Source organism: Camelina sativa, chromosome 12 (assembly GCF_030686135.1).
Source record: "Camelina sativa cultivar CO46 ecotype springtype chromosome 12, ASM3068613v1".
Lineage (NCBI taxonomy): Eukaryota > Viridiplantae > Streptophyta > Magnoliopsida > Brassicales > Brassicaceae > Camelina > Camelina sativa.
Window position 1 is genome coordinate 38,563,540 of NC_141891.1, and position 24,954 is coordinate 38,588,493.

Consider the following 24,954-nt stretch of genomic DNA (forward strand, 5'->3'; position numbering starts at 1 on the left):
ATTACAGTTGAAAACAAGCTCAAAGCAATATTTGCATATCATAAACATCAAGGAATCTATGATCGCCTTTCCCATCTTCCATTTTGGATCTTATGGAAGCTATGGACCAGCCGCAACAAACTCACCTTTCAGTATAGACAAAGTAGTTGGTATCGAGATCTCCAAGAAGCTAAGAAAGAAACAAATGAATGGATAAATTTGGATATTAGGCATGCAAGACTTCATCCTAATGGTCTAAATTCAAGGTTACCTTGACCTCCAAGGCGTTCCTGGCGTCCTCCCCCTGATGGTTGGGTTAAGTGTAATTATGATGGAAGCTTTACCAATAATAATAGCCCTGCAACTGCAGGATGGCTAATTCGAGATGATCACAAACGGTTCAGGGAAGCAGGACAAGCAACCGGTATGACTGTCATTACAACACTTGAAGCGGAATGTCAAAGTCTCTGTTCTGCAATGAAACAAACCTGGCTAAGTGGGTACACGAAAGTGATCTTTGAAGGGGATAATCAAACACTATCAACATTCTCAACAACAATATGCTACGCTTTGACCTCTACAATTAGATTCAAGAAATCAAAGGATGGAAGTCTCGGTTTGAATCAGTTATTTTCATGTGGACACCAAGAGTAGCAAATGTTCCTGCTGACACGCTTGCGAAAGCTCAACGTTTTACTTCATTAGCAAACTATCTTCATTTATCAATTCCTGTTTGTATTCGTTCTCATGTTTGTAATGTTCTAACATCCACCAATCAATAAATGCAGTTTTAGTGTTAAAAAAAAAAAAATTAAAAAAACACATTTTAAAATTAATATTAGGGTTTGACCATTAAATGGACCAACAATGATGGGCCTAAGTTAAGCCCAATAAAAATATGGTGTAACCTCCACCGCTCATCCAGCATTTACAAGCCGAGGGTTCTATTTCATTCTCGCTCGACTCGTTTTCTCTTTTTCTGACCTCCGTCTCAAAACTTCCTTTTTTCTTCGCTCTCTCCGATCGAGTTGCAAAGCGTTCGAAGATATCTCCAGATTCTACTCAGGTTTGCTTCTACTTCGACTACGCTTTCTCCGCGATTATGATGATGTCTTCTTCTTCGTACTTTCACTTTGGGTTGGGTTTCTCAGTCTTCTCGATCCTCTTTTTCGCATCAACACCCAGAATTTTAGGGTTTCCACCGATGAGGATGACGGAAAGCTAGGGTTCGGATGATGGATCCGAGTTTTTCTTCTTATGTACATTCGTCGGAAGCTAGATCTCTCTTTTTTGGGGATTTATCGTTGTTATTCTTGTAATTAGGGTTTTGATACTCATCGAATTGTTCGTGATGATTTTCCTACTTCTATTGGAAACTCGGATGATCGATCGTTCTTCGACTATGGCTTTGTTTGGAATTGAGGAGATGTTTCGTTTTTAGTGGTATTTAGGGTTAGAGTTCTTTATGGTGTGATTGAGATTAGAGATTTATTTGGTTGTTTCTGTGGACGTGGTGCTCTACGATTGAATTTGGGGTCACAGTCAGAGGATTGGTGCTTTTGATTCTCTTCTTACTTCTAACGATTGGGGAATTCAGAGACTCCTTAGTTCCAGGCGCCTCTTGACTTAAATATGCTTTCTATTATCTTAATTCTATGTTGGTTATGCTGTTAACGTTTTTGTTTATACAAAATCCTGCAGGCTTTTAATGTTCAAACCAGTAAAGATTTACATCTTGACGGGGTGGTTGGTCAGGTGACTGTTGCAAATGGAATTCTTTTTGCTGGAACAAGTGTAAGCATTATCTCTCTATCTCTCTACACATGTGTTATTTCTCTGCTTCTTTGGTGATTCTAAATTAAGTTCGTTTTTGTTATTTTGGAATTACAGTCTGGCAGTATATCAGTCTGGAAAGCTACCAACTCTGAGTCTGATCCTTTCAATACCTCACATCTCTCGAGGGACATCACAGTGGTGAAGTCAAGTCACTTGTTTTGTTGTTGGAGGTCAACTGCTATACTCTGGCTCTGTCGATAAAACAATAAAGGTAAGAATCTGGCTGCCACTAATTGATTTCAGCTTTAATATTATTTCGAAGGAACATTCCAATCAATTCTGTTTCCTGTGATTCGCCAGGTGTGGGATCTCAACACCCTGCAATGTATAACGACCCTGAAACAACATACCGACACTGTCACGTCACTCTTATATTGGGACAAGTGTCTGATATCCTCTTCCTTGGATGGGACCATTAAAGTTTGGGCTTGTTCTGAAAATGATGTTTTGGAAGTTACTCATACACGCAGACAAGAACAGGTAAAGATTTATTTGTTTACCCTTATGCCATTCTTCATAAAAACAACACTTGGTTTTAACAAAAAGCATATCTGATTGTTTGAAACAGAGTGTTGTTCATGCTCTTTGTGGGATGCACGATGCAGAGGCCAAACCGATCATATTCTGCTCTTACCAAAATGGAACAGGTGAAGCTTAACAATCTATAATTTTGTTGTACTTTAATCTTTAATCAACTTATCACTACTTTTTTCTGTATCTTTTGGGTTATACACAGTTTTGGAGAAAGAGGAATGATTTTCTCTACGCACACAATCCGTTTAAAATACTGATTTTTTCTGTATTTTATTTCAATCCGTTTTGTTTCTTCTTCCTCGTAAGTTTCTTACCCTGAACCTCTTCGTGATTTTGTTTAAGGTTTCGAAATCCTACTAATCCTTTGTTGTATTTAACTTTTGTTTTAGGGGTTTCGAATCTAATCCATGGAAGCTTTTCTCCGCTTCGTCGAGGTATTACTCTGTCTCTCTCGTTTTGTTTTTGTGTTTTTTGTTTTGTTTTTCAGTTTTTTTTTGAGAATTGAAATCGAACCAGTACAACTGATTGAGTTCATGATCTGATCAGATTTATTTTCCTGTATTTAAGCAATTGGCTTTTTGTATGATTGTGGTTTTGGAATCAAGATTTTAAATTTGGTTTTTGTTTTCTTGATCCAACTACAAAGAAAGAACCTCTCTCTAACAACGAATTCAAAAGCCTTTATTTGGTTCTGGCTTCTTGTTTTGCGGATTCTTATGTAGGGGATTTTATTTTTTGATGTTTTTGTTTTGGTTTTGTGTTTTCAAAACCCAAAAAAGATCATGGGCAGACACTAATCTAATAGTGTTCTGTCAGATTCTATTTTGGGGACATTGTCCCGAGCAAAATTGTGAACTGTTGGGAATGGTAGTGCATGCATGTTGGGAACTGGAAAAGAGGTTGCGATTTGTTGGATGGGAATGACCCCTACGGCTTAACAAGTCTTAAGACAAAAGACATAAAAGAACCATCGGCTTTGAAAAATTATACCAACGGCTTACTGAGATATAAGACAAGGACAAAGAGTCAAAAAGGGAAATGATTAAGAAGTCTTAAGACAAAGACTAGATCGAGATGTTTAAGAGTTGTACCATCGGCTTTGAATCAGACCAACGGCTTAATGAGATATATGACAAAGGATAAGAGTCAAAGGGGAATGACTAAAAAGTCTTAAGACAAAGACTAGACAGAGAAAACTAAAGAGTTGTACCATCGGCTTTGAATCAGACCATCGGCTTAATGAGATATAAGACAATGATAAGAAGTCAAAGGGGAATGATTAAAAAAGTCTTAAGACAAAGACTAGAAAGAAAACTAAAGAGTTCACAATTTTGTGTACCATCGGCTTAATGAGACATAAGACCATCGGCTTAATGAGATATATGACAAAGGGGAATGACTAAAAAGTCTTAAGACAAAGACTAGACAGAGAAAACTAAAGAGTTGTACCATCGGCTTTGAATCAGACCAACGGCTTAATGAGATATATGACAAAGGATAAAGAGTCAAAGGGGAATAACTAAAGAGTTCACAATTTTGTGTACCATCGGCTTAATGAGACATAAGACCATCGGCTTAATGAGATATATGACAAAGGGGAATGACTAAAAAGTCTTAAGACAGACTAGACAGAGAAAACTAAAGAGTTGTACCATCGGCTTTGAATCAGACCAACGGCTTAATGAGATATATGACAATGATAAAAAGTCAAAGGGGAATGATTAAAAAAGTCTTAAGACAAAGACTAGAAAGAAAACTAAAGAGTAAATTGTGTACCATCGGCTTAATGAGACATAAGACCATCGGCTTAATGAGATATATGACAAAGGGGAATGACTAAAAAGTCTTAAGACAAAGACTAGACAGAGAAAACTAAAGAGTTGTACCATGACAAAGACTAGACAGAGAAAACTAAAGAGTTGTACCATCGGCTTTGAATCAGACCAACGGCTTAATGAGATATATGACAAAGGATAAAGAGTCAAAGGGGAATAACTAAAAGGTCTTAAGACAAAGACTAGACAGAGAAAACGGCTTAATGAGACATAAGACCATCGGCTTAATGAGATATATGACAAAGGATAAAGAGTCAAAGGGGAATGACTAAAAAGTCTTAAGACAGACTAGACAGAGAAAACTAAAGAGTTGTACCATCGGCTTTGAATCAGACCAACGACTTAATGAGATATATGACAATGATAAAAAGTCAAAGGGGAATGATTAAAAAAGTCTTAAGACAAAGACTAGAAAGAAAACTAAAGAGTTCACAATTTTGTGTACCATCGGCTTAATGAGACATAAGACCATCGGCTTAATGAGATATATGACAAAGGGGAATGACTAAAAAGTCTTAAGACAAAGACTAGACAGAGAAAACTAAAGAGTTGTACCATGACAAAGACTAGACAGAGAAAACTAAAGAGTTGTACCATCGGCTTTGAATCAGACCAACGGCTTAATGAGATATATGACAAAGGATAAAGAGTCAAAGGGGAATAACTAAAAGGTCTTAAGACAAAGACTAGACAGAGAAAACGGCTTAATGAGACATAAGACCATCGGCTTAATGAGATATATGACAAAGGATAAAGAGTCAAAGGGGAATGACTAAAAAGTCTTAAGACAGACTAGTCAGAGAAAACTAAAGAGTTGTACCATCGGCTTTGAATCAGACCAACGGCTTAATGAGATATATGAAAATGATAAAAAGTCAAAGGGGAATGATTAAAAAAGTCTTAAGACAAAGACTAGAAAGAAAACTAAAGAGTTCACAATTTTGTGTACCATCGGCTTAATGAGACATAAGACCATCGGCTTAATGAGATATAAGACAAAGGATAAAGAGTCAGGGGAATGATTATAAAAGTCTTAAGACAAAGACTAGAAAGAAAACTAAAGAGTTCACAATTTTGTGTACCATCGGCTTAATGAGACATAAGACCATCGGCTTAATGAGATGTATGACAAAGACGGCTTAATGAGATATATGACAAAGGATAAAGAGTCAAAGGGGAATGATTAAAAGGTCTTAAGACAGACTAGACAGAGAAAGCTAAAGAGTTGTACCATCGGCTTTGAATCAGACCAACGGCTTAATGAGATATATGACAAAGGTTAAAGAGTCAATTAAAAAGTCTTAAGACGAAGACTAGATAGAAAACTAAAGAGGTCGTAAGACAAGATTGTGACTTGTTGGATGGTAAAACCGACCAGCAGAGAAAAAGATGGCTTAAGTGAAGAAGAGGTAAGTATATGGCATTCACTTAATATGAAAGACTAACAATTCTGATTTGCGCAGGTATGTGCTTCTGGAGATGTTCAGATTTTAAGATGGGTAGATTCAATTGTAGCAGACTTCTTTGACAGGTATATGCTTTCTAACCTTTTTGTTTTATGTGCTTTGCAAACTTGTTTGTATATGAAAATCACAAGTGAGAGATTGAAGTATAAACTAATTGATTTCCTCAGGTTTATATTCTCATTGATGCCAAGGATAATTTCTGAGCGTAGCAAGGTTTATGATCAGGTATATGCTTATCTCGACTTCTCCATGATAAATTGATTTTATAGAACTTAAAATTACAGATCTAAGCACCATATATAATTAAAATGTTTTATTATGTTAGCTGTCTTAGTATCATTACTATCCTTGATCTATTCGTCAAATTCTAGAAACTTCTTGCTAAAATATCATTGATAAAAAATGTTGATTTTGCTTTGGGTGTTCGAATATTACATTGTGTGTTTTAAATTGTTATTGTTAATCCTCTCTGGAAGATATTTATTTTGACAATATATGTGACTTATGTAGATTATGATTGTAGTTTCCTTGTATCTTGAAAGTATTTGTTTTGAGTTTATGTAAGTTATGTCAATTATGATTGTAGTTTTCTTGGTATCTTGAATTGTTTTGAGTTTTATGTTTAAAACCTTAAACATGTGAATGTCATCCTAGAATTCTGCATTACATTTTGTGTTTAAAGTACTATCTCTGATTTTGTGTGACTTATGTAGATTATGATTGTAGTTTCCTTGTATCTTGAAAGTACTTGTTTTGAGTTTATGTGAGTTATGTCAATTATGATTGTAGTTTTCTTGGTATCTTGAATTATTTTGAGTTTATGTTGAAAACTTTAAACATGTGAATGTCATCCTGCATTACATTTTGTGTTTAAAGTACTATCTCTGTTTTGGTCTTTGTGTGTATGATAGTTTCTTTTAGTTTATGAAACGTAGATGCATCTTGGAGTCTTCTGTAGATACGTATATTGAATCTATGTGATTTTCCTGCACATTATTTATGGTAATAATATTCTTGAATTTGTGTATTTGTTTTGCGTTATGCTCGAAACCCTTGGTGATTGATTATTCTAAAGCTTGCGAAAATTTTGCATTATCAACTAATGCTTATTGTGCTAGATATTATAAATTATACCCCCTGGCGTGATTCTCTTGTTTTATGTATGAAATAGATACATGTATGAGTTTCCTGTACGTCTTTGTTTTACGTAGTTGAAATTCTTGCAGATTATGTTAGTATTTTTCTTGAATCATGAATAGATTTGTTTTGTGTTATGCTCTCAATCTTTGGTGGTCGATTCAAACATGTAAAGTGACATTCCCAAATTTTGCATCATACATTGATCACTATGATTTAGTGTGTTATCACTTGTACTCTTTGGCTTGTTCTTTTTTAATATAATGATCTGAAGTATATTCTATTATTGTCCTACTGCCTATCCTTTGGTCTCTTAGAGTTGGTGAAACTTGCTTCTCGTTTGAATCATTCATTGGTGTGTGTATGTTCAGTTAGAATATGCAAATGATATTTTTTGATCTTTTGATTCTTTACCATATGCCTTTTGTTTTAACCACACTTTTATATGATTGATGTCGAAGTTCAGCTGCAAACCTTTCAATATATGATATGTTCCATTATTTTATTTAATCTTTCACCTTTATTGTTGTCTGTTTGGTTAAAATGGCAATTTGAATTTGAATTTTAGTTATGCTTTTTTTCTGCATTTTGTAGCTTTGTGGTATACTGTATGAATGGTCATGACTCATGATCATGAACACAATTCTTGCATTTTGGTTGGTAGACTTATCTTCTTGCGTAATTACCATTCTCTGCATCGTTTACTATCTATAGTGGTGTCGGATTTGTAGAAAGAGTGATTTCATTATTTGTCTGATAGTTTTTTTTTCTTTTTTCTTATCATTATTCTATGGATGATAACATTTTTTATGTTATTTTGATCAGATTTTAAATCTGAAGTTTTATTTCAGCTTCTTCTTATCCTTTTGCTTTCTATAGTATTGTATCATTTTGTTGTTTGTTTTAATTGTTAGCCGCATACTGTGGTCTATGGGTTTGGCTTCCCACGGTAGTACCTCCAAATATGCTAGTTAGATTAGATGAACGGAATCTAAAGAGTGAATATATAGTCCGATGCTGCGGGAGCAGTGTCACTCCATGTTAGGAATGTCTTTCGCTTCATATGTTTGAGGTTTAGATATTTATACCCTATATAATGGGTTTCTCAAGTTTATGTGTGGAATGTGTTGTACCCTTATAGTTGGGTTAACTCTCGATCTGATCTAGTACAACTAGTTGGTCGAACAAAGCACAAAAACATAAACATAAACAAAAAAGATCTCAGGATAACTCTCATGACTAAAATAATTCACAAAACTTTTGCTGTAAACTTATTTTATTAATTTGAACCAAACTTAACACAATTCTTGATTAAGTCCATATATCCTCCAACATTAAAAATTCTCTGTTTTATCCTCTCCAAAAGCACAAATACTTAAGAACATAAGCAATAAAGTTCCATAAAACTCATACTTGATGACATCCATTAGACTTTATCATCATCACATTAAACTTAGTGCAGAAAGTTTTATAAAACATATATTTAACAAGCACAACATCCATTTGACTCTTCACTGTTAGATGATAACTTTGAAACAGAAACGTCATTAGATGATTAAAAAGCTACTAAGAAGCTGAGAGAGGGATTGGTTTCACAACACTCTGAATCCGCTCAAAAGCTATTCTTACTCTTTCCTCAAGACCTGAATGATCAATTTCTACATTGACATTACCATTGACCTGATCACCAGTTTTCCGTTCTCTCCTAGTTTCACCAGAACACCGCTCAATGTATTTTCTGCCAATCTCCCAATGGTTTTTGCCAACGAAGCCATATCAGAATGAAAAACAAACAAACTTTCTTCTGAAGATAAGGCAATGATGCTAGGTGTATATTGGTTTCACCCTACTTTAACAGGCCCTCACAAATCCTATCTACGAAACACTCAACACAGCTCCCAGAAGCGACTGGTATGTAGCAGATACTCCAGACCGTATCCAGCAAGCCCAAGTAGAGCCCTCACAAATACCAACAAACTGGGCCCCGACAACACCACACGGGTTGAACGGCAAAGGAACAAGCGCCTTGGACGTAGGATCAATGATGAGGAGTATCCTCGAAAAAGTAGAGGCGCAAGATAGAAAGACAGAGGGAGGAAAAATATAGCGTTTCACCATCCTCTCTCACATATGTGCAAGCCTTTAGGAAAAAGCCAGGCAGTAGGAAACCAACAACGAGCCAGAGGGAGGTCAGGATGGTGAGATAGCCGAGCTCAAAAGCCAAATCCGAGATGTAACGAGCAAGTTCCAGCGGACTACCAGCGTTGCACCTGACGCAGACCATATGATGGAACGATCCCAAATGACGTCGTTTACGGCTCGAATTCGTTGGATCGTCGTCCTAACGCAATCTTAAACGACGTTAGGTGATGAGTTGGATCCAAGTCTCCTTTGTAAGGGATCACCTTGATTTTGAATTTGCCCCAAAAGAGCTTGACGCTGGAAGATGCCAACTATTCGTAGAAAATTTAAGTGGTGGGGACTTGGGTTGGTTCTCCTCCCTACCAAATCGATTGACAGTTTCCACAAGCTTTCGTTGACTTTCCTAAAATAATATTTAATCTTGGCTATCCCAACCGCAACTAATACCGACCTCTCCAACATCGTCCAAGGGAACATGAGTCGTTACGAAAGTTTATGGAAAGCTCGTCACACAAGTAAACGCCCATCATAGCGTGTCAATCGCTGTTCTAAAAAACGCCTTGTGGTATGAGTCAAAGTTCCGAGAAGACTTTTCGCTGAACAGGTTTCTTACATTCTAGGGCGCCCTTCACTGAGCGTTAGTTTACATTGAGATGGAGGAAGAAAAAATCGTCCTGGCAATGAAATACTCCCCGGCAAAAATATCAACCAGCAAGGCAATAGAGGTATACAACGAACCCTGACAGCATCTACACAAAGATAACATAGCAGACAACAAAAAAGAGTAAGGGAGTTTGTCAACGATGCCCCGCTACTCCTAGTCGCTAGTTTGTGAACTCCGATACCGACGACCCCACCTAAAGGAGTAAGGGAGGAGCCCGACCACAACCTTCATTGCGACTTACATGAATGTACCAGCCACTCAACAATATATTGCAGGCACTAGCAAAATGCGTTGCGCTGCAAATATTTAAATGGCGAAGTCAGAGTGCAGTTGAGGCAATACAAGAACAACACCCAACGAGGCCAAGGCAATGCACGCAGCCATCTAGGACAGCAAGGTCGTCCGAATAACCAACCCGCACCAGGTGGAAATAAATAATCAGGTCGGCGAACAAGAAAATCAGCAAGCTGATGCACCAATACTCATGGCTCGTTGAAGGATTAGCAAAATTTTGGGAGGCATACCATTCGACCCTGAGCCATCTCAATCTATACGCCCTTTTCACGATGTCTAAGGTACAATAATCGTTTGGCTAGCCGGTAGTACACCAATCTGCCAGTCATACACCCCAATCGCATTCAGGGAGGAGGATGCCACCAGGTTACCTAACTCGCCCACCGGGCCCGTGGTCGTCGTTATGAACATTGGTAATTGTTTGGTCCCACACGTCTTGATTAACACCAGAAGTTCAGTGAATGTAATTTTTAAAAGCGTGCTTCCCCGAATGAGAATCGACTTACATCTTGCCGTACCATAAGATGACTTTAAAAAGCTACTAAGAAGCTGAAAGAGGGATTGGTTTCACAGCACTTTGAATCCGCTTAAAAGCTACTCTTACTCTTTCCTTAAGACCTTAATGCTCAATTTCTACCTATCTACTCTCTTTATCGACATTACCATCAAGCCTAATCACCAGTTTCCCGTTCTCTCCTAGGTTCACCAGAATACCGCTCAACATATTTTCCAACAATCTCCTAATGGTTTATGCCAATTTCTAAACTAATATCAGTTTTAATAGACTCACTCACAGTTCTTCCGGATCATGATATTTGGACTATTTCTGGACCGGGCCTTATGTGGGAGTGAGAATCCACCCCCAAGAGTAGTCTCCCCCACTTTCAGTTCGTAGCTTTGCGGAGAGCTTTGTTGTGTTGTCCGATCGTTTCCCCCCAATTTCAGTTTGTAGTTTTGTAGAGAGCTTTGTTTTTATCCGTAGCGTCAAGGCTCGTCTTCCTGAATGTTGACCGCCTGCTCCTTCATGAGTTTCTGTCATTACTCGCACTGTTCTGTCGCCATGCAGACACATCAGCAAGGCTCCTGATGCGCTCCATCGAAGTAGATGTTCCTTAATCAAGGTGTAGTGGGCGGCTTTCGTTTTCAGTCACAGTGCTGCCCACTCATCCGTTGATAGGTCGCCGTCCGCCAAGTAAGCTCTAATCTCCCCTTGCAGAAAGCTCGGATCCGCTTGTTCTACATCCCGCTGGCGATTTTTATCCGACGAGGAGCACCTCGTACTCGGCGACATTGTTTGTTGCTTGGAATCTGAGCCTGAACGATTGTTTTAAAATTTATTCGGTTGTTGACGTCAGGCGGATTCCCATGCCGGAGCCGAGGTGAGAGGACGCACCATCGACGTGTAAGGTCCACTATCCGTCGGAAGGGTCGGCGGGAGTTTGCTTGGTGCCCTCCAAGACGTGGGATTTGGCGGCTGGGCAGGTTTGAAACTCGATGTAGTACTCCCTGAGCTCGATTGCCCATTTTAATCGCCCAGACTGTGCAATATCGATCTCAAGGACTGGTTGGTTAGGACGGCGATGGTATGGGACTTAAATTACGGGCGGAGTTTCCTTGCTGAAGTGACGACTGTTAGGGCAATCTTTTCGACTGTTGGGTAGCGAGTATCGGAGTTGTCAAGCGATTTACTGATATAAAAGATTGGTCGCTGTTCTTGTAACGCCCGCGATCCTGAATAGGATCGTAGGCCGGGACTTGGTTAAGATGGAAGGGAGATCTCGGACAAGTCGGCAAGGAGCTACTCGATAGCTCGGACAATGGGGAACACATGCTAAGTAAGGGAATAAAGATTGGCCAGCTACAGACAGCTCTCGTCCAGCTACGGACAGCTCGACCAGCTATTGGCCAGCTAGTGTCAGCTCGACCAGCTAGCGTCAGCTCGACCAGCTGCCAGTCAACTACCACTAACTCGACCAGCTGCTTTTCAGCTACCATTAGCTCGACCAACTGCCTAGGAACTTGACCAAGCTCAGTTAGTTGGACGGTGGTGGACAGTGTGCAGGTCAGCTGGGGAGCTTGTGAGCGGTTATGGGATGCGGTGACCGAACATGCATGACCGAACGTGTACGATCTAACGGGAGCGATCGAATGGTCTTGTCGGATAGGTGAATTTTGGGGCCTAGATTTCGGCCAAGACCCTACATATAGAGGGTGTGGCCTTCATTCCAAACCATCAGCAGAAATAAAAAAAAACTTTGTAAATTCTCGAGTGTGATCGAGAGAGAGATCGAGAGAAAGGTTTTCAAGGCCGATAGTCGGCAAGTAAGGTTTGAGAGACCGAGGTACAATGAAGCAATTGTGCTTACTTAGGCTTATCTTGCTTCGAGCTGTCTAGTAACTTTGAAAGATCATGCTTGGCGAGTTTCTGTGATCGTGTCCTTGGAAATTCGATGAGTTTGCCAATACGATCTTTTGTGGCCAATATGAACTGCCCATCATAACAATCGCAATACGCTAAGTGATTAATATGCATCTGTTATCGTCTGCGGGAACATAGAGAGTTTGCCGAGACGTGTCAGCTTTATCGTCTGCGGGAACTTAAAGAGTTTGCTGAGACGTGTGTTGTATCATCTGCGGGGATTGGGAGAGTTCGCCGAGATATGTTTGTTGTATAGTCTGTGAGACCTCAAAGAGTTTACCGAGATGGGTCTAAGGTATCAATGATTTCTGTAAGCGCAACCTTGGGAACTAGTGGGTTTGCCAAAAAGTGTTCTGAAAGAATTGGCAATCACCCGAACATGTCTGAAGATAAATGGTGATCTGAAAGTGTTTGAAAGGATCATAAGTGATCGAGAGATGTTGTGGGAACCGAGAGTGGTTGGACTTGATGTTTGTCTATGGGATCGCTATTCTAGATGTCAGTTGTCGTACATAATGTCTGTCTGATATGGGTGCGTCGGCCAAGGAATGGTCGCAAGAAGTTCTGAACATGTCTAAATATCAGGATCAAATCTGTAGAAGATTGTGATCAGGAATGGTGGACTAAGTCTGGAAAAGAGTTAAGGGTTGGAATGTGATTCCATCAAACGCCGAATTCGAGGACGAATTCATTCTAAGTGAGGAAGAATTGTAACACCCCTATCCCAGTATCGTGATTGGGCTGATTACCGAGGATTAATGATGGGATAGGCTGTGGTTCAAGACCTGGTCGAGCGTGTTGGGGAGTCCGCGTTAACTGTTTTGGCGGGAACGGTTATTGGCGTGAGGAAACACGCAGATTTAAATGGATTCTGTGGCGTCCCTCTTGGACACGACAGTTCTGTTCGCGAGTTTAGACGCGAGAGAAAGAAAGACAAAGGGAATCGTCGAGATAACTCCTAGATTTAGAGAGGGTGGTCAAGTTTTGGGGAGTCTGTTCGATGATCAATTTTTGTATGTCCGGCGATGGTATGTTCACCGAATACCAATATTCGTGATTGATGTGTGGGACCGACAGGCGGGATGAAGAGATCGATATGGGAGATCGAGCCCGAGTCAGTGGTGGTGTACGCTTGCTGAGCGAGTAGGAGTATGTGATCGGGAGTACAGTTGGGGGAGGAACGAGCATCTGGTGGTTATCGAGTGTATCCGGCAGTTATCGGAGGACCGAGCGATAACCGACAATTTTGTATGCGGGGGTGAGTAATCGACACGGATCAATGATAGTGATGGTATGTGGTACGCATCACCGAGAGTGGTGGTACGCGGTACCGGATTCTGATTGTGATAGTACACGGTACGCATCACCGAGAGTGGTGGTACGCGGTACCGGATTCTGATAGTGGTAGTACGTGGTATTCATCACCGAGAGAGGTGGTATGCGGTACCGGATTCTGATAGTGGTGGTACGCGATTAGTGGTATTTGTTCTGTTTGATGTTCTGGAAGTCTGGTTAGTGTGATGTGGATTCCAGACATCTCTCTCTCGGGCTAGTCATGTGGGGATGGTTGGCTGAGTGACTAGATTCCGAGGGGAGATGTTGGATGAAACATCTATAGTCGATGGTTCGGATGTTCTGGATCGGAAGAAAGTGCAGAGACGTGCGAGAAGCCATGTGTATCAGAGTGCGCACCGGGAGCGTCCGAGGAACGAGTCTGCTTCCATGAAAGACTAAGGTATTTTTACTAAGTCTAGCTTGGTCATGGTATTGTTTCTGCTGCGTAGATTGGTTCAGATAGGTTTCTAGCTCGAATCTGTTTGTTTTACGAATTTTATGTGAGAAGTTAAATCGTCGCCGGAAGTTTTATCGGAATTTTAGTCCCCGGCGAAGCTACGTTTTTTGTGTGTTCTGTGCGTCCTGCGGCCGAGGGTTTTAGAAACTGGGTCAGGGCATTTCACTGACCTCCGGGGAAAAGACAAAGCAAGAAGAAAGCCCAACCTAGTCCAATGAACATCGCGGGAGGAAGATCAAAGAAGAGAGAGCTCCTCCAGTTACAAGTGAACCCGCGCAGGAAGCTGAATATGGACCCGTTGATACCTACTCATCCCTCTAGGAGTTCACACAATTCTCTCCAAGGGGACCAAGGGCATGGGTTGATGGGTGGTACTTCAGTAATCGCAGGGGTTGATACTTCTCAACCTTCCGTTTATGGTTTGATGAATTCCCTCACATAAAGATAGCGAGTTGGAACTTTCAAGGGCTGGGGAATCCCAAGACAGTTCGGCGAATAAAGGCGATTCATCGATGATGGTCTCCTGATTTCTTATTCCTCATGGTACCGTTCTGTCCAACTGAGGATCTCTAAGGTGCGGTAGGATCTAGTTCGCTGGAACAAGGAGAATTTTTGAAATAGCAAAGAAGCGATTGAGCTTCTGCAATTGGAGCTGGAGAAAGCAATTGTAAGTCATGTAAATGATCCCCCATTGCTAGAAAAATTTAATGTCCCCCTAGATACAGTTTATAAGGAGGAAGAAAGCTTCTGGAAGCAGCGTAGTAGGCAATTGTGGCTTTTTCTCGTTGATAAGAACTCGTGATACTTTCATGCGGTAACCAGAAGATGGAAGGCAATTAACAAGTTCACGGTCATAGAGAATGAGGCTGGAGAAGTCTTTTTGATGAAGTGAAGATTGTGGAGATAATATCTTTGTATTTTCATAATATGTTTGGATCAACCGAAGCCACAGTTGAGGGTGTGGAGGACATTGTACGTCAAGCGTTGTCTCCTTGTATCCCTGAGGATGTAAATCAGAGTTTGATTAGAGATTCGTCGGTCGAGGAGATAAGTGCAAAAATATTCAGTATCCATCCTGATAAAGCTCCAAGACCGGATGGTTTTTCTGCCTGCTTTTTCCAAACTAATTGGACAGCGATTAGTCCTGCCATTGTTAGTGAAATCCAAGAGTTCTTCATATCAGGGGTGGTGCTTCCGAAGCTTAATGAGACTCATATTCATCTTATCCCTAAGGGACAGGGGCCAAGAGTGGTGGCTGATTGCAGACCAATTGCACTTTGCAATGTGTATTACAAAGTGATTTCTAAGCTTTTAGCCAAGAGATTACAGCCACTATTGGAGTCTATTATCTCAGAAAATCAATCCGCATTTATTCAGGGAAGAGCAATTTCGGACAATGTCCTGATAACTTATGAGATTTTACACTTCCTCAAGCATTCTGATGCTAGGAAATACTGTTCAATGGCTAAAAAGACTGATATGAGCAAAGTCTACGACATAGTGGAATGGAGCTTCATTCAAGCCGTATTCCAAAGATTAGGCTTCCATCCCAAATGGATAAACTGGATCATGCAATGTACTTTTACAGTTTCTTATGCCTTCCTGGTTAATGATTCTCCACAGGGGCGGGTAGTTCCAGTATGAGGAATAAGACAAGGGGATCCCATCTCCCCATATATCTTTTTCCTATGCAGCGAGGTCCTATCGGGACTTTGCCACAAGGCTCAAGCGTCGGGTAAGATGAAAGGAATCTCTGTTGCGAGAGGATAAATATCTCGGGTTACCTAAAGACGCTGCTTGGTAAGTATGAGAAAGCGTCTAGTCAGCGAATAAATCCGTCAAAGTCGTCTATATTCTTCTCATGAAGAACTTTAGAGATGCAAAGACAGACGGCGATGAGAGCACTAGGGATTACCAAGGAGGGAGGAGTGGGTAAATATCTCGGGTTAACATTTTGGAAGAAAGAAGAAAGATCTAGTCTCCTCTAAATAGATGATAGAATCAGACAACGAGCCTTGTTGTGGTCTTCCATGTTCCTCTCTCAAGCTGGTAAGCTTACTATGATGAAGAGTGTGTTGAAAGTAATGCCAACATACTTCTATGTCATGCTTCCAGTTGCCGGTGTCCCTGTGTAATAGGATCCAATCTACCCTGACAAGATTCTGGTGGGGTTCAAAGGCTGAGAAGAGGAGTATGTGCTGGGTGGCTTGGGAGAAGTTGACAGGTAGCAAAAGGGATGGTGGGTTAGGTTTTCGCGACCTCAGTGTTTTAATGCGGCCTTGCTGGGTAAACTGAGCTGGAGAATTTACTCGAATCCTACTTGTTAGTTGGCCCGTACCCTACTGGGAAAATATTGTCAAGACAAATCCTTCCTGGAGGCGGACTGCCCTAGTTCAGCATCTCATGGTTGGCGAAGTGTCCTTGTGGGGAGGGATGTATTAGCAAAGAATCTGGGATGGGTTGTGGGTAATGGGAAATCTATTAAGATCTGGGAGGACCCGTGGCTTTCGCTATCAACCCCACTGCAAACTTTTGGTCCGGCTACCTTAGCCAGTAAAGATTCATTGGTCTCGGATTTATTCATGTCAGGAACCCGGGAATGGGATGTGGAAAAGGTTGGGATACTTCTCCCCGCTTTAAAGATGTAATCCTCAGCATCAAACCAAGCAGATTGGGAGCTCAAGATAAGCTGGTCTAGTTGGGAAATAACTTTGGATCTTATACTACTAAATCAGGGTATTTTGTGGAAAGAGGAACCTTTACTATTGACTTTGGGCAACATCTAAGGTCAGTAAACCGGAAAGCAGAAGTGTGGGCTATCAATACGGCCCCTAATCAAGGTCTTCATCTGGAAGACCCTCCACGAGGCGTTGCTTGCTAAACAGCAACTTAAAGATAGGCATATTGATATTCCGGTGGCTTGTCACCGCTGTGGAGAGGTAGAATCTATACTGCATTTGCTCTTCCTTTGTCCGTTTGCAAAGGAAGTGTGGAGTTACAGTCCTCTGTCTCAGGTGCTTCCTTACGAGCAAGTGGACAGTGTAAGATTAGGACTACGTATAGCAAACAATTTCCTATTTCTTCCCCGTCGGGGATAAGTGAGGGCCCATTGGCACCATGGGTTTGCTGGAATCTATGGAAGGCAAGGAATCAGGGGGTCTTTAACAATCGCTTGTTCGAGGCTCAGGAAACCATGATTAAAGCTATTAATAATGCGAAAGAATGGTTTGGGGTACAAGAACAAATACTGAAACGGTCTCGACCTTCTGTGCCACCTACTAGGTTTTTCCAACCTCATGAAGGACGAAGCATGATATGTGCTTTGGATGCATCATGGCGGTCAGATCTAAGAGTAGCGAGTCTGGGATGGACAAGCTCCTGCTATCCTCTGGGACCATATCCCACCACTCAGAAATCTGCGAAATTGTGTCTTCAGCTCTTATGGCAGAAATCCTTGCGTGTAGAGCTGCAAGTCAAACTGCAGTCAGACTAGGTTTTGATCACCTTTACATCGAGTCCGATTGTCTACAATTGGTTGGAGCTATAAACTCTCGATCAATTATTTTGGAACTACATGGAGTAATTTCGGATATCTTCTTAGCGCTGGATTCTTTTGCTAGTTTTACCTGTTGCTATATTCCAAGAGCAGCGAATGTTTTAGCTGACTCTATTGCGAAAAACTATCTAAGGGTATATGTTCAAAACTTTGGTTGATTAATATATATTTGGTGTACAAAAAAAAAATTAATTTGGCTGTAAACTTATTTTATTAATTTGAACCAAACTTAACACAATTCTTTGATTAGGTCCATATATATCCTCCAACATTTAAAAATCTCTGTTTTATCCTCTCCAAAAACACAAGTACTTAAGAACAGAAGCAACAAAGTTTCATAAAACTCATACTTGATAACATCCATTAGACTTGATCATCATCACATTAAACTTAAAGTGCAGAAAAGTTTTATAAAACAGATTCTTAACAACCACAACATCCATTAGACTCTTCACCGTTAGATGATAAACTTAGAAACAGAAACGTCATTAGATGATTAAACTCTATGATGAGAAAAGAAACCTCAACGATGACTTTAAAAAGCTACTAAGAAGCAGTTTTCTGAAATTTCCTTTGTAAACTCTTATCCTCCGGTTTGGGCAATCAATCTTGGGATCATCTTTTAATTTAATGTTTGGTTGAAAAAAAAAACTACTAAGAAGCGGAGAGAGGGATTGGCTTCATAGCACTCTTAATCCGCTCAAAAGCTACTCTTACTCTTTCCTTCAGACCTGAATGCTCAATTTCTAGCTCTCCACTCTCTTTATCGACATTACCATCGACCCTGATCACCGGCTCACCGTATTTTCCGCCTATCTCCCAATGGTTTTTGCCAATTTCTCAACTAAAATACATTTCAACAGAGTGACAGACTCACTCACAGTTCTTCCGGGTCATGATCTTTGTGTTTCCATCGGGAAAGTCCGTGAAGAAATTGTAGATGGCCTTTGTGGTATGTGTCATGAAAACTCGTCCGTTGAATGACGTCTAATCAAACATTAATAATCTAAATTAGTTCCTTGCTATATTTTAATGCATTTAACATTACAAATCATACGCAAACAAGTACTTTGAAGTTTTTACATTCTTAGCAGAAAAAAAAACAGTACTTTGAAGATGTTATAGCAACACGTACAAAACTATGTGGTTTGTCGTTCCACCCTCCCATGCTAATTATTAAATAAAATAAAATTTATCGAACTCCTTTGCACCATTTTAATCCAAATTATCTCTGTCCAATCCGGTATACTACTGTCCTGAAGCATATATACGTAAAAATTAGTGAGTTGTGTTGGAAATCGCAGTGAATAGTATGTATATCATATGGATAGCCATTAAGTTTTTAAAATAGTTTGTTTTCCCATGTCGAACCTTAACTGTATCTGTATTTCTATATCTCCTCTAACATATATCTCATCACTTGTTGATATGCTGGATACACGATCACAATTCACAAACTTTTTTGCTCGTAACAAGTTATTAGCACGAAATCCTAGATTCATGAACATCGATATAGTAGGTTATTTCATGAGTCTAGGATTTCATGCTGATAACATATTGTGAGAAAAAAGTTTAGAAATTGTCTTTGTGTATTATTTGTTAATGAATGATAACCAGAGATATATAAGAGATACAATTAGGGTTCACCTTGAGGACCAACTAATCTCGAATCTTCTAAAACATTCCAATGGGACCATCATTAACATCTATGAATGATAAACGTATTGTTCATAACATAAATCAATTTTTTTTTCCACTGATTTTAGAAGACATCAGCACTAAGCCACTAATGGTGAGAATGATGTTGGTGTTCGGCCAGCCCATATTCTCGTTTTAGAAGTGGGTCCAATACTAAATTAAGAGGCCTAGTCTGAAAGTCATTAAACCCACATTTACAAAAAGAGTAAAATTATTTCAGCTTAGTCCAACCTTTGTGCAATCATTTGAACAAATTCGAATTTAGAAATTAAACTCAAAAACTAAATTTAACAACAATATTCTAGTGCAACTGTGAATTAAGTTTATTAAAAAATCTTTTTTTGACATGTGCAAATTCGGCTGGCGAACACTGTCATCGAATCTTTGAGTAAGATAATCAGAGTTATTGATTAGGTTTTCCCTATCTGACTAATCAAATTCTAGATTCTTAATTCAAATATAAGAAACAGTGGAAACATTGAACCTTACAAATATCATATATGTATGTTTTCTTTATGTATCTTGTTTTGTAATGTATTAAGAATCTATCTGAATTGATTTTTCTTCGTTGACTCACTAAAGTTGCAAGTCTTCTAATACTTGTCGTTATATGCAAGATTTGAAATCTCAATCATGTGGTTTTAATAAAATCGTTTACTAATCATGGATTTTATATGGCTTATTATAATACTCCAGTATGACTTAGAAGAGAGAAAGATATATCTATCATTTTCTTTTCTTGAGAACACAAAGAATCAAACTCCGCATAAAACCAAACAATTTGAGACCTGATTTTTTTTTTTATATAATGTAAACACACAAAATACAAAAGCTAAAAACTACATTTTAGAATCAGACAAGACCATCGATTCTTCTATGTCTCATGTTGATCTCTTAAAAAAACTTCTTCACACACATATTAATATATAAAAATATGTTTCTTAATTAGTCATAATAGCAAATTTACGAGTAAAACTTGTAATCCTTTGCTTGAATAACGATTGTTCTTAACCCTCCGATCGGCGATAGAATCATTAAGCAAAGACCGAACATGATACATACCTGAAATAAACAGCAAACAAATAAACACAGTTTCACAAAACGCAACCGCAGATCGAAAACGCTAGAAAAAAACTAGTAAATGATAATGGTTACTTACCCAGTTTGCACACCAAGACAAGCTGTATTTCTTGGGTTTGTAGATTGCTAACCAAATGACGCAAGGGATCTGGAAAAAAGGGAAAGATTAAGTTAGTCTAATAATTTCTCAAGGTTTTTAGTTTTTTATTTTATTTTCTTATGAATAATAATTCATTCGAGCGTTTCAAAATCGAAAGCTTACAAAGTATGTGGTTGGAGCAAACGCAAATCCACCAAAGAACGCCAAAAGGCCACCGAAGAACGGAAACGTCATACCAACAAACATAGTGGCAGCTGTAATTTATAGTTTTAAAAAAGTAAATACACATAGAATTATGAAAAACTACTAAACGAGAATTTTAATTAATTTACTTACCAACGTAGAAATTACGGACACAGAACCGAAGAGCTGTGGTCGGTCTGAAATTTAGCTTCTTGACCAATAAAGTCTCCATCATGTCAAACACCGGCATTGCATAGATCTACAACAAAACCAGATTTTTTGGTTTAGGTCTGGTTAAAAACGGTTCTTTGTACCAAGATGGGACTTGGTTAAATTTTCTTGTTTAGAAAAAAACTGACCTGGTAACTACCGATGACATGGATTACGACGAAGATGTTGGCGGTCGCGATTAACCATGCTGGTTTCTTAAGTGACATGAGAATGTTGTCTTCAACACCGTTTCCGAAGATATAATAACCGACGAGAGCCACGGGGAAGTAACAGAGCGCGACCACGATGTAAGCAACGATGACTCCTTTCCACATAGGACCTTTCGAAGGCTTCTCAGGCGTTGATGGGATAGTTGCTTGGATCTCAAGGACAACGTTGTGACCCGCGTAAGCGAACGCCACATCACCTAAACCGCTGAAGAAATTGAAAACCGTACCGGCTGTTGATTTCGCCTTGTAACCATATTGAACATCTTCTTGAACGCCTTTGCTCACTGATGCTCCCCATGCAATTGTTGAGTAGCTAGAGAAAAAAAGGAAATTAATTTAGAACCGGTTAAATCAAACCAAACCAATTTCAACATTTTAAATTACCGAACCGGTTTAACTGATTTACCTGAGAGACATAACGGCAGCAGCGAGAGAAACGCCAGATATGGAATTGAAATTGGGAAGATGAGAGAGGACGAAATGAACAGAAGCGAAGATCATGATGAAATAAGTAAGTTTGATTGGTTTACAATCGTCACAAACTAGTTCATGAAATTTCTTTAACGATTTGCCTCCAGTGACCATATAAACGACGCAAACGCCGATTTCCACGATCAACTGTTGCGGCACGATGATATAAAGACCGAGCTTCTCACCAAACGCGTGCTGTCCGAGTTCGTGGTAACGGTCAAAACGTTTTCCCGGAACCATTTCGTGCATTTCTACCATTTGCCATAATGTGTATAGTGTTATGATCCATGACAGAACCAATACCGCAATTCCTGGTCCCCTAAATAAACAAACAAATTAAAACCGGTTAGTATTTGATAGATTCGGTTTTGGTAAATTAAACCGGTTTTTGGTTTTGGGGAATTTACCATCCGAGCTGAGACATGGCGTAAGGGAGTCCAAGAACCCCGGCACCGACCATGGCGGTGACATTGTGAAAAGCAGAGTACCACCACTTAGCATTTCTTGACGAAGTAATTGGTAACCAATCTTCGATCTCTTTTTGTCTTGCTAATTTCTCCTCATCCAGCTTTGTTTTCACAAATTACAAATGAAACAAAAGTCAATGATGGGACTAATGGGACAAAAAATAAAATAAAGTAAATGTGTAAATAGGAGTGGATTTTGGAAGATCTATTGGTCTAAAATTTAGGTTTGGTAGAACGTCCCTAAAGTTTGGAAAAGTCAGAACTGACCCATACTGATAAAGTTCAGATCTAAGACTAAAAAGTAAGTGCAAAAGGTGAAGGACAAAATTAGAAGGAGTGAACAATTAAATTTAAAAAAAAAAAAAAATCTACAAAATGAATGGAAGAAAAGTCAGCGGTTATATGTGGGTTACTAAATGATTTTTGAAGATGAAAAGTTTCATAGTATTATAATTTGTAGGTTAAGAGGAAAACAAAGTAAAAGTATAAGAGTGGACTTTTGAAGATCCCCTTGGTGTAAACATGGTTTAAGGTTGGTAGACCAAACTAAAAAAAAAAAACAAAAATAAAGATCTAAACTAGAGAACAAGTCGATTTTGTTGATTCTAAAAATCCAATGGAAGAAAAGTCAGCAATCATATATGCTGTGATTGGTTGGCTAAAAAAATGGGGTAAAAGGAAAATTAAGTAAAAGTATAAGGATGGATTTTTGGAAGATATCTCTTTGGTCTTTTCTGACGATCGCTTAGGTTGGTAGGATAGGATCATAGGAGTTCCATAGATTTTGGAAAAGTTAGAAACTGACCCATGTACCGTACTTCAAAGTTAATATCCTAAACTTACGAACAAAAAGTACAGAACTAGTGGATTAAATTATTTTTTTTGTTTTGTTTTTTTTTTTTTTGTAATAATTCATTTACATAATTTAAAAGAAAAACTCAAGAATTGAATTAAAGGATTTTAAACCTCTGAAATTGAAGAAAAAAAATTGTAAGCTTTTAATGAAGTCAGAGGTTTATAAGTCAACAAGTCAATAGCTTACAATAAATTAGTTCTGTCTTTAAGTTCTTAAATTCTCTCAACATCTATATATCTCTTAAGCAGTAAGCACCACAATTTATTTATTTTCTGGATATTTAAAAAATTGCGAAAGAAAATTGAATCTTTGCAAAAAAAAACCTTTGCAAAAGAAAAAATATTATAAGAAGCTCCGTGGGCGAGAGACTAAAAACAAAAGAAATATTTTTGTTTATTATTTGATAATGAGACTCAGTTTTCATCTTTAGTTTGTTTTTCTTTTTTCCCCAAGAGAAGAACTCAACATTCCAATTTGCTTTAACCAAAAATTAGTTAAAATGACGTACGACAACCTTTTTTATTTATTAAAAAGAATGAAGATCGATTATCGGAAACTACAAATTAAAATGAAGATCTGAATCACAATAATAAATAACGTCGTGAGATCGAGAAAGAGAGAGAGAGAGACTAACATGATCATCATGAGGAGCTTGAGCTACCATGGTGAGAGAGAGATAGAGAGAGGTTGAGAGAGAGAAGAAAAGAGAAGAAGAGCTTAACGAGTTCTCACACTTCTAAGAGATATTATGCTCAATATATATAGAGCTGCTCATGAAGATTATATACACACTTAGTTGGATATTATGAGAGAGAGAAAGTGAGAAAATTTTAAAAGTGGAAGTTTTTGTTTGACTTCACAAACTACTTGTGGTGATGGGCATGATTTGTGAGCTGGACTCGGCTAATATATTCAACCTAGCTAACATTAATCTTTAAAATTAGTCGTAATAAATTATTACTCAAGTCACAACTAATTCATCTACTAGATGTTTAATTAATTATGAATCTAATTTCGGAGTATGTACTATCCCTAGCTAGTTTCATAACTTAAATAGGGTTGGCTAAGAAGAGAAGAGCGTTTGCTTTATTAGATGCTACTATACTTAAATGAGTGAAGCTTTATCTAACTCGAATTTTGTATGTTTTGCAAACTTAGTATGTGTAGTAATTAGATTAGATGATAGACTTTAATAAGTGAAGCTTTATCTTGCTCGCATTTAGTAGCTAATGTTTTGTAAACTTGGATAATTTATATATATGTACCGCTTTAATCTAGTCACGGAATATTTATTTTAATATATTTTCAAATACATGAATGTCGATGTAGATGACTCTTCAATGTATGTTTTGCTTTATAACTTAACTTTTTTTTGACTAAACAATAAAGAGGGAGAAGAAAGCCGTTCTCTTTGTTCACACTTAGATTATCTCGTCTATACAGTATTATTTCATACGAGATAGTAATAGATAGAGTCGACCTTAACGATAGAAAATTTCTATAGTTTGCTGGGTAATATTTACCGATTGGGATCGGTTATTAATTTAGTTGAATTTTAATGGATATGTGAACACTGAATTTTAAATTACTACCAGAAATAATATATAATAATAAGAAATAAATAGGAAATATTAGAAAAAAGAATATTTAATGAGAATGACTTTTATATGTACGTAACACAAACGCTGGAAAAAGCGTTTGGTAATACGTTTAGCGTTGACCGCCGCCAACTTGTAACCAAAACAGCCCAAACACTGATATTTTGAGCATTCTCAACACGTTGTTTTGTAAGTTTTTGCTTTCTGTCAACATGTATACATTAATCTCTCAGTTCATACATTATTAATATATCAGTTCAGACTTGTGAGTTGTGTGAGTCGCCAGACAAAACCATTTCTTTATTGGTTTTGAAATATATACAACTACTATCATTTGTATACTGTGACTTTGAGGGAAACCACATCGACGTATGGTTATTAAATATCAGAATTGACTAATTTGTATA

General features: G+C 38.5%; 1 protein-coding gene and 1 long non-coding RNA gene across 2 annotated transcripts; one reads left to right on the forward strand and one right to left on the reverse strand.

The window, feature by feature from the left end:
• Positions 1-916: 916 nt before the first annotated feature.
• On the forward strand, positions 917-9,365 carry LOC104732735 (uncharacterized). Its single transcript, XR_015574050.1, has 9 exons — positions 917-1,045; positions 1,681-1,773; positions 1,870-2,026; positions 2,116-2,295; positions 2,384-2,462; positions 2,552-2,650; positions 2,739-2,783; positions 3,166-5,715; positions 5,818-9,365. It is a non-coding gene; the product is annotated as an uncharacterized LOC104732735 (long non-coding RNA).
• Positions 9,366-20,132: 10,767 nt separating this feature from the next.
• On the reverse strand, positions 20,133-23,881 carry LOC109124694 (lysine histidine transporter 1). Its single transcript, XM_010452319.3, has 8 exons — positions 23,584-23,881; positions 22,034-22,194; positions 21,562-21,945; positions 21,075-21,468; positions 20,869-20,974; positions 20,695-20,786; positions 20,512-20,580; positions 20,133-20,414 (listed from the first exon to the last, which is right to left on the reverse strand). The coding sequence occupies exons 1-8, from the start codon at positions 23,611-23,613 to the stop codon at positions 20,316-20,318; spliced, it is 1,335 nt and encodes a 444-aa protein (XP_010450621.1). The 5' UTR covers positions 23,614-23,881; the 3' UTR covers positions 20,133-20,315.
• Positions 23,882-24,954: the final 1,073 nt, after the last annotated feature.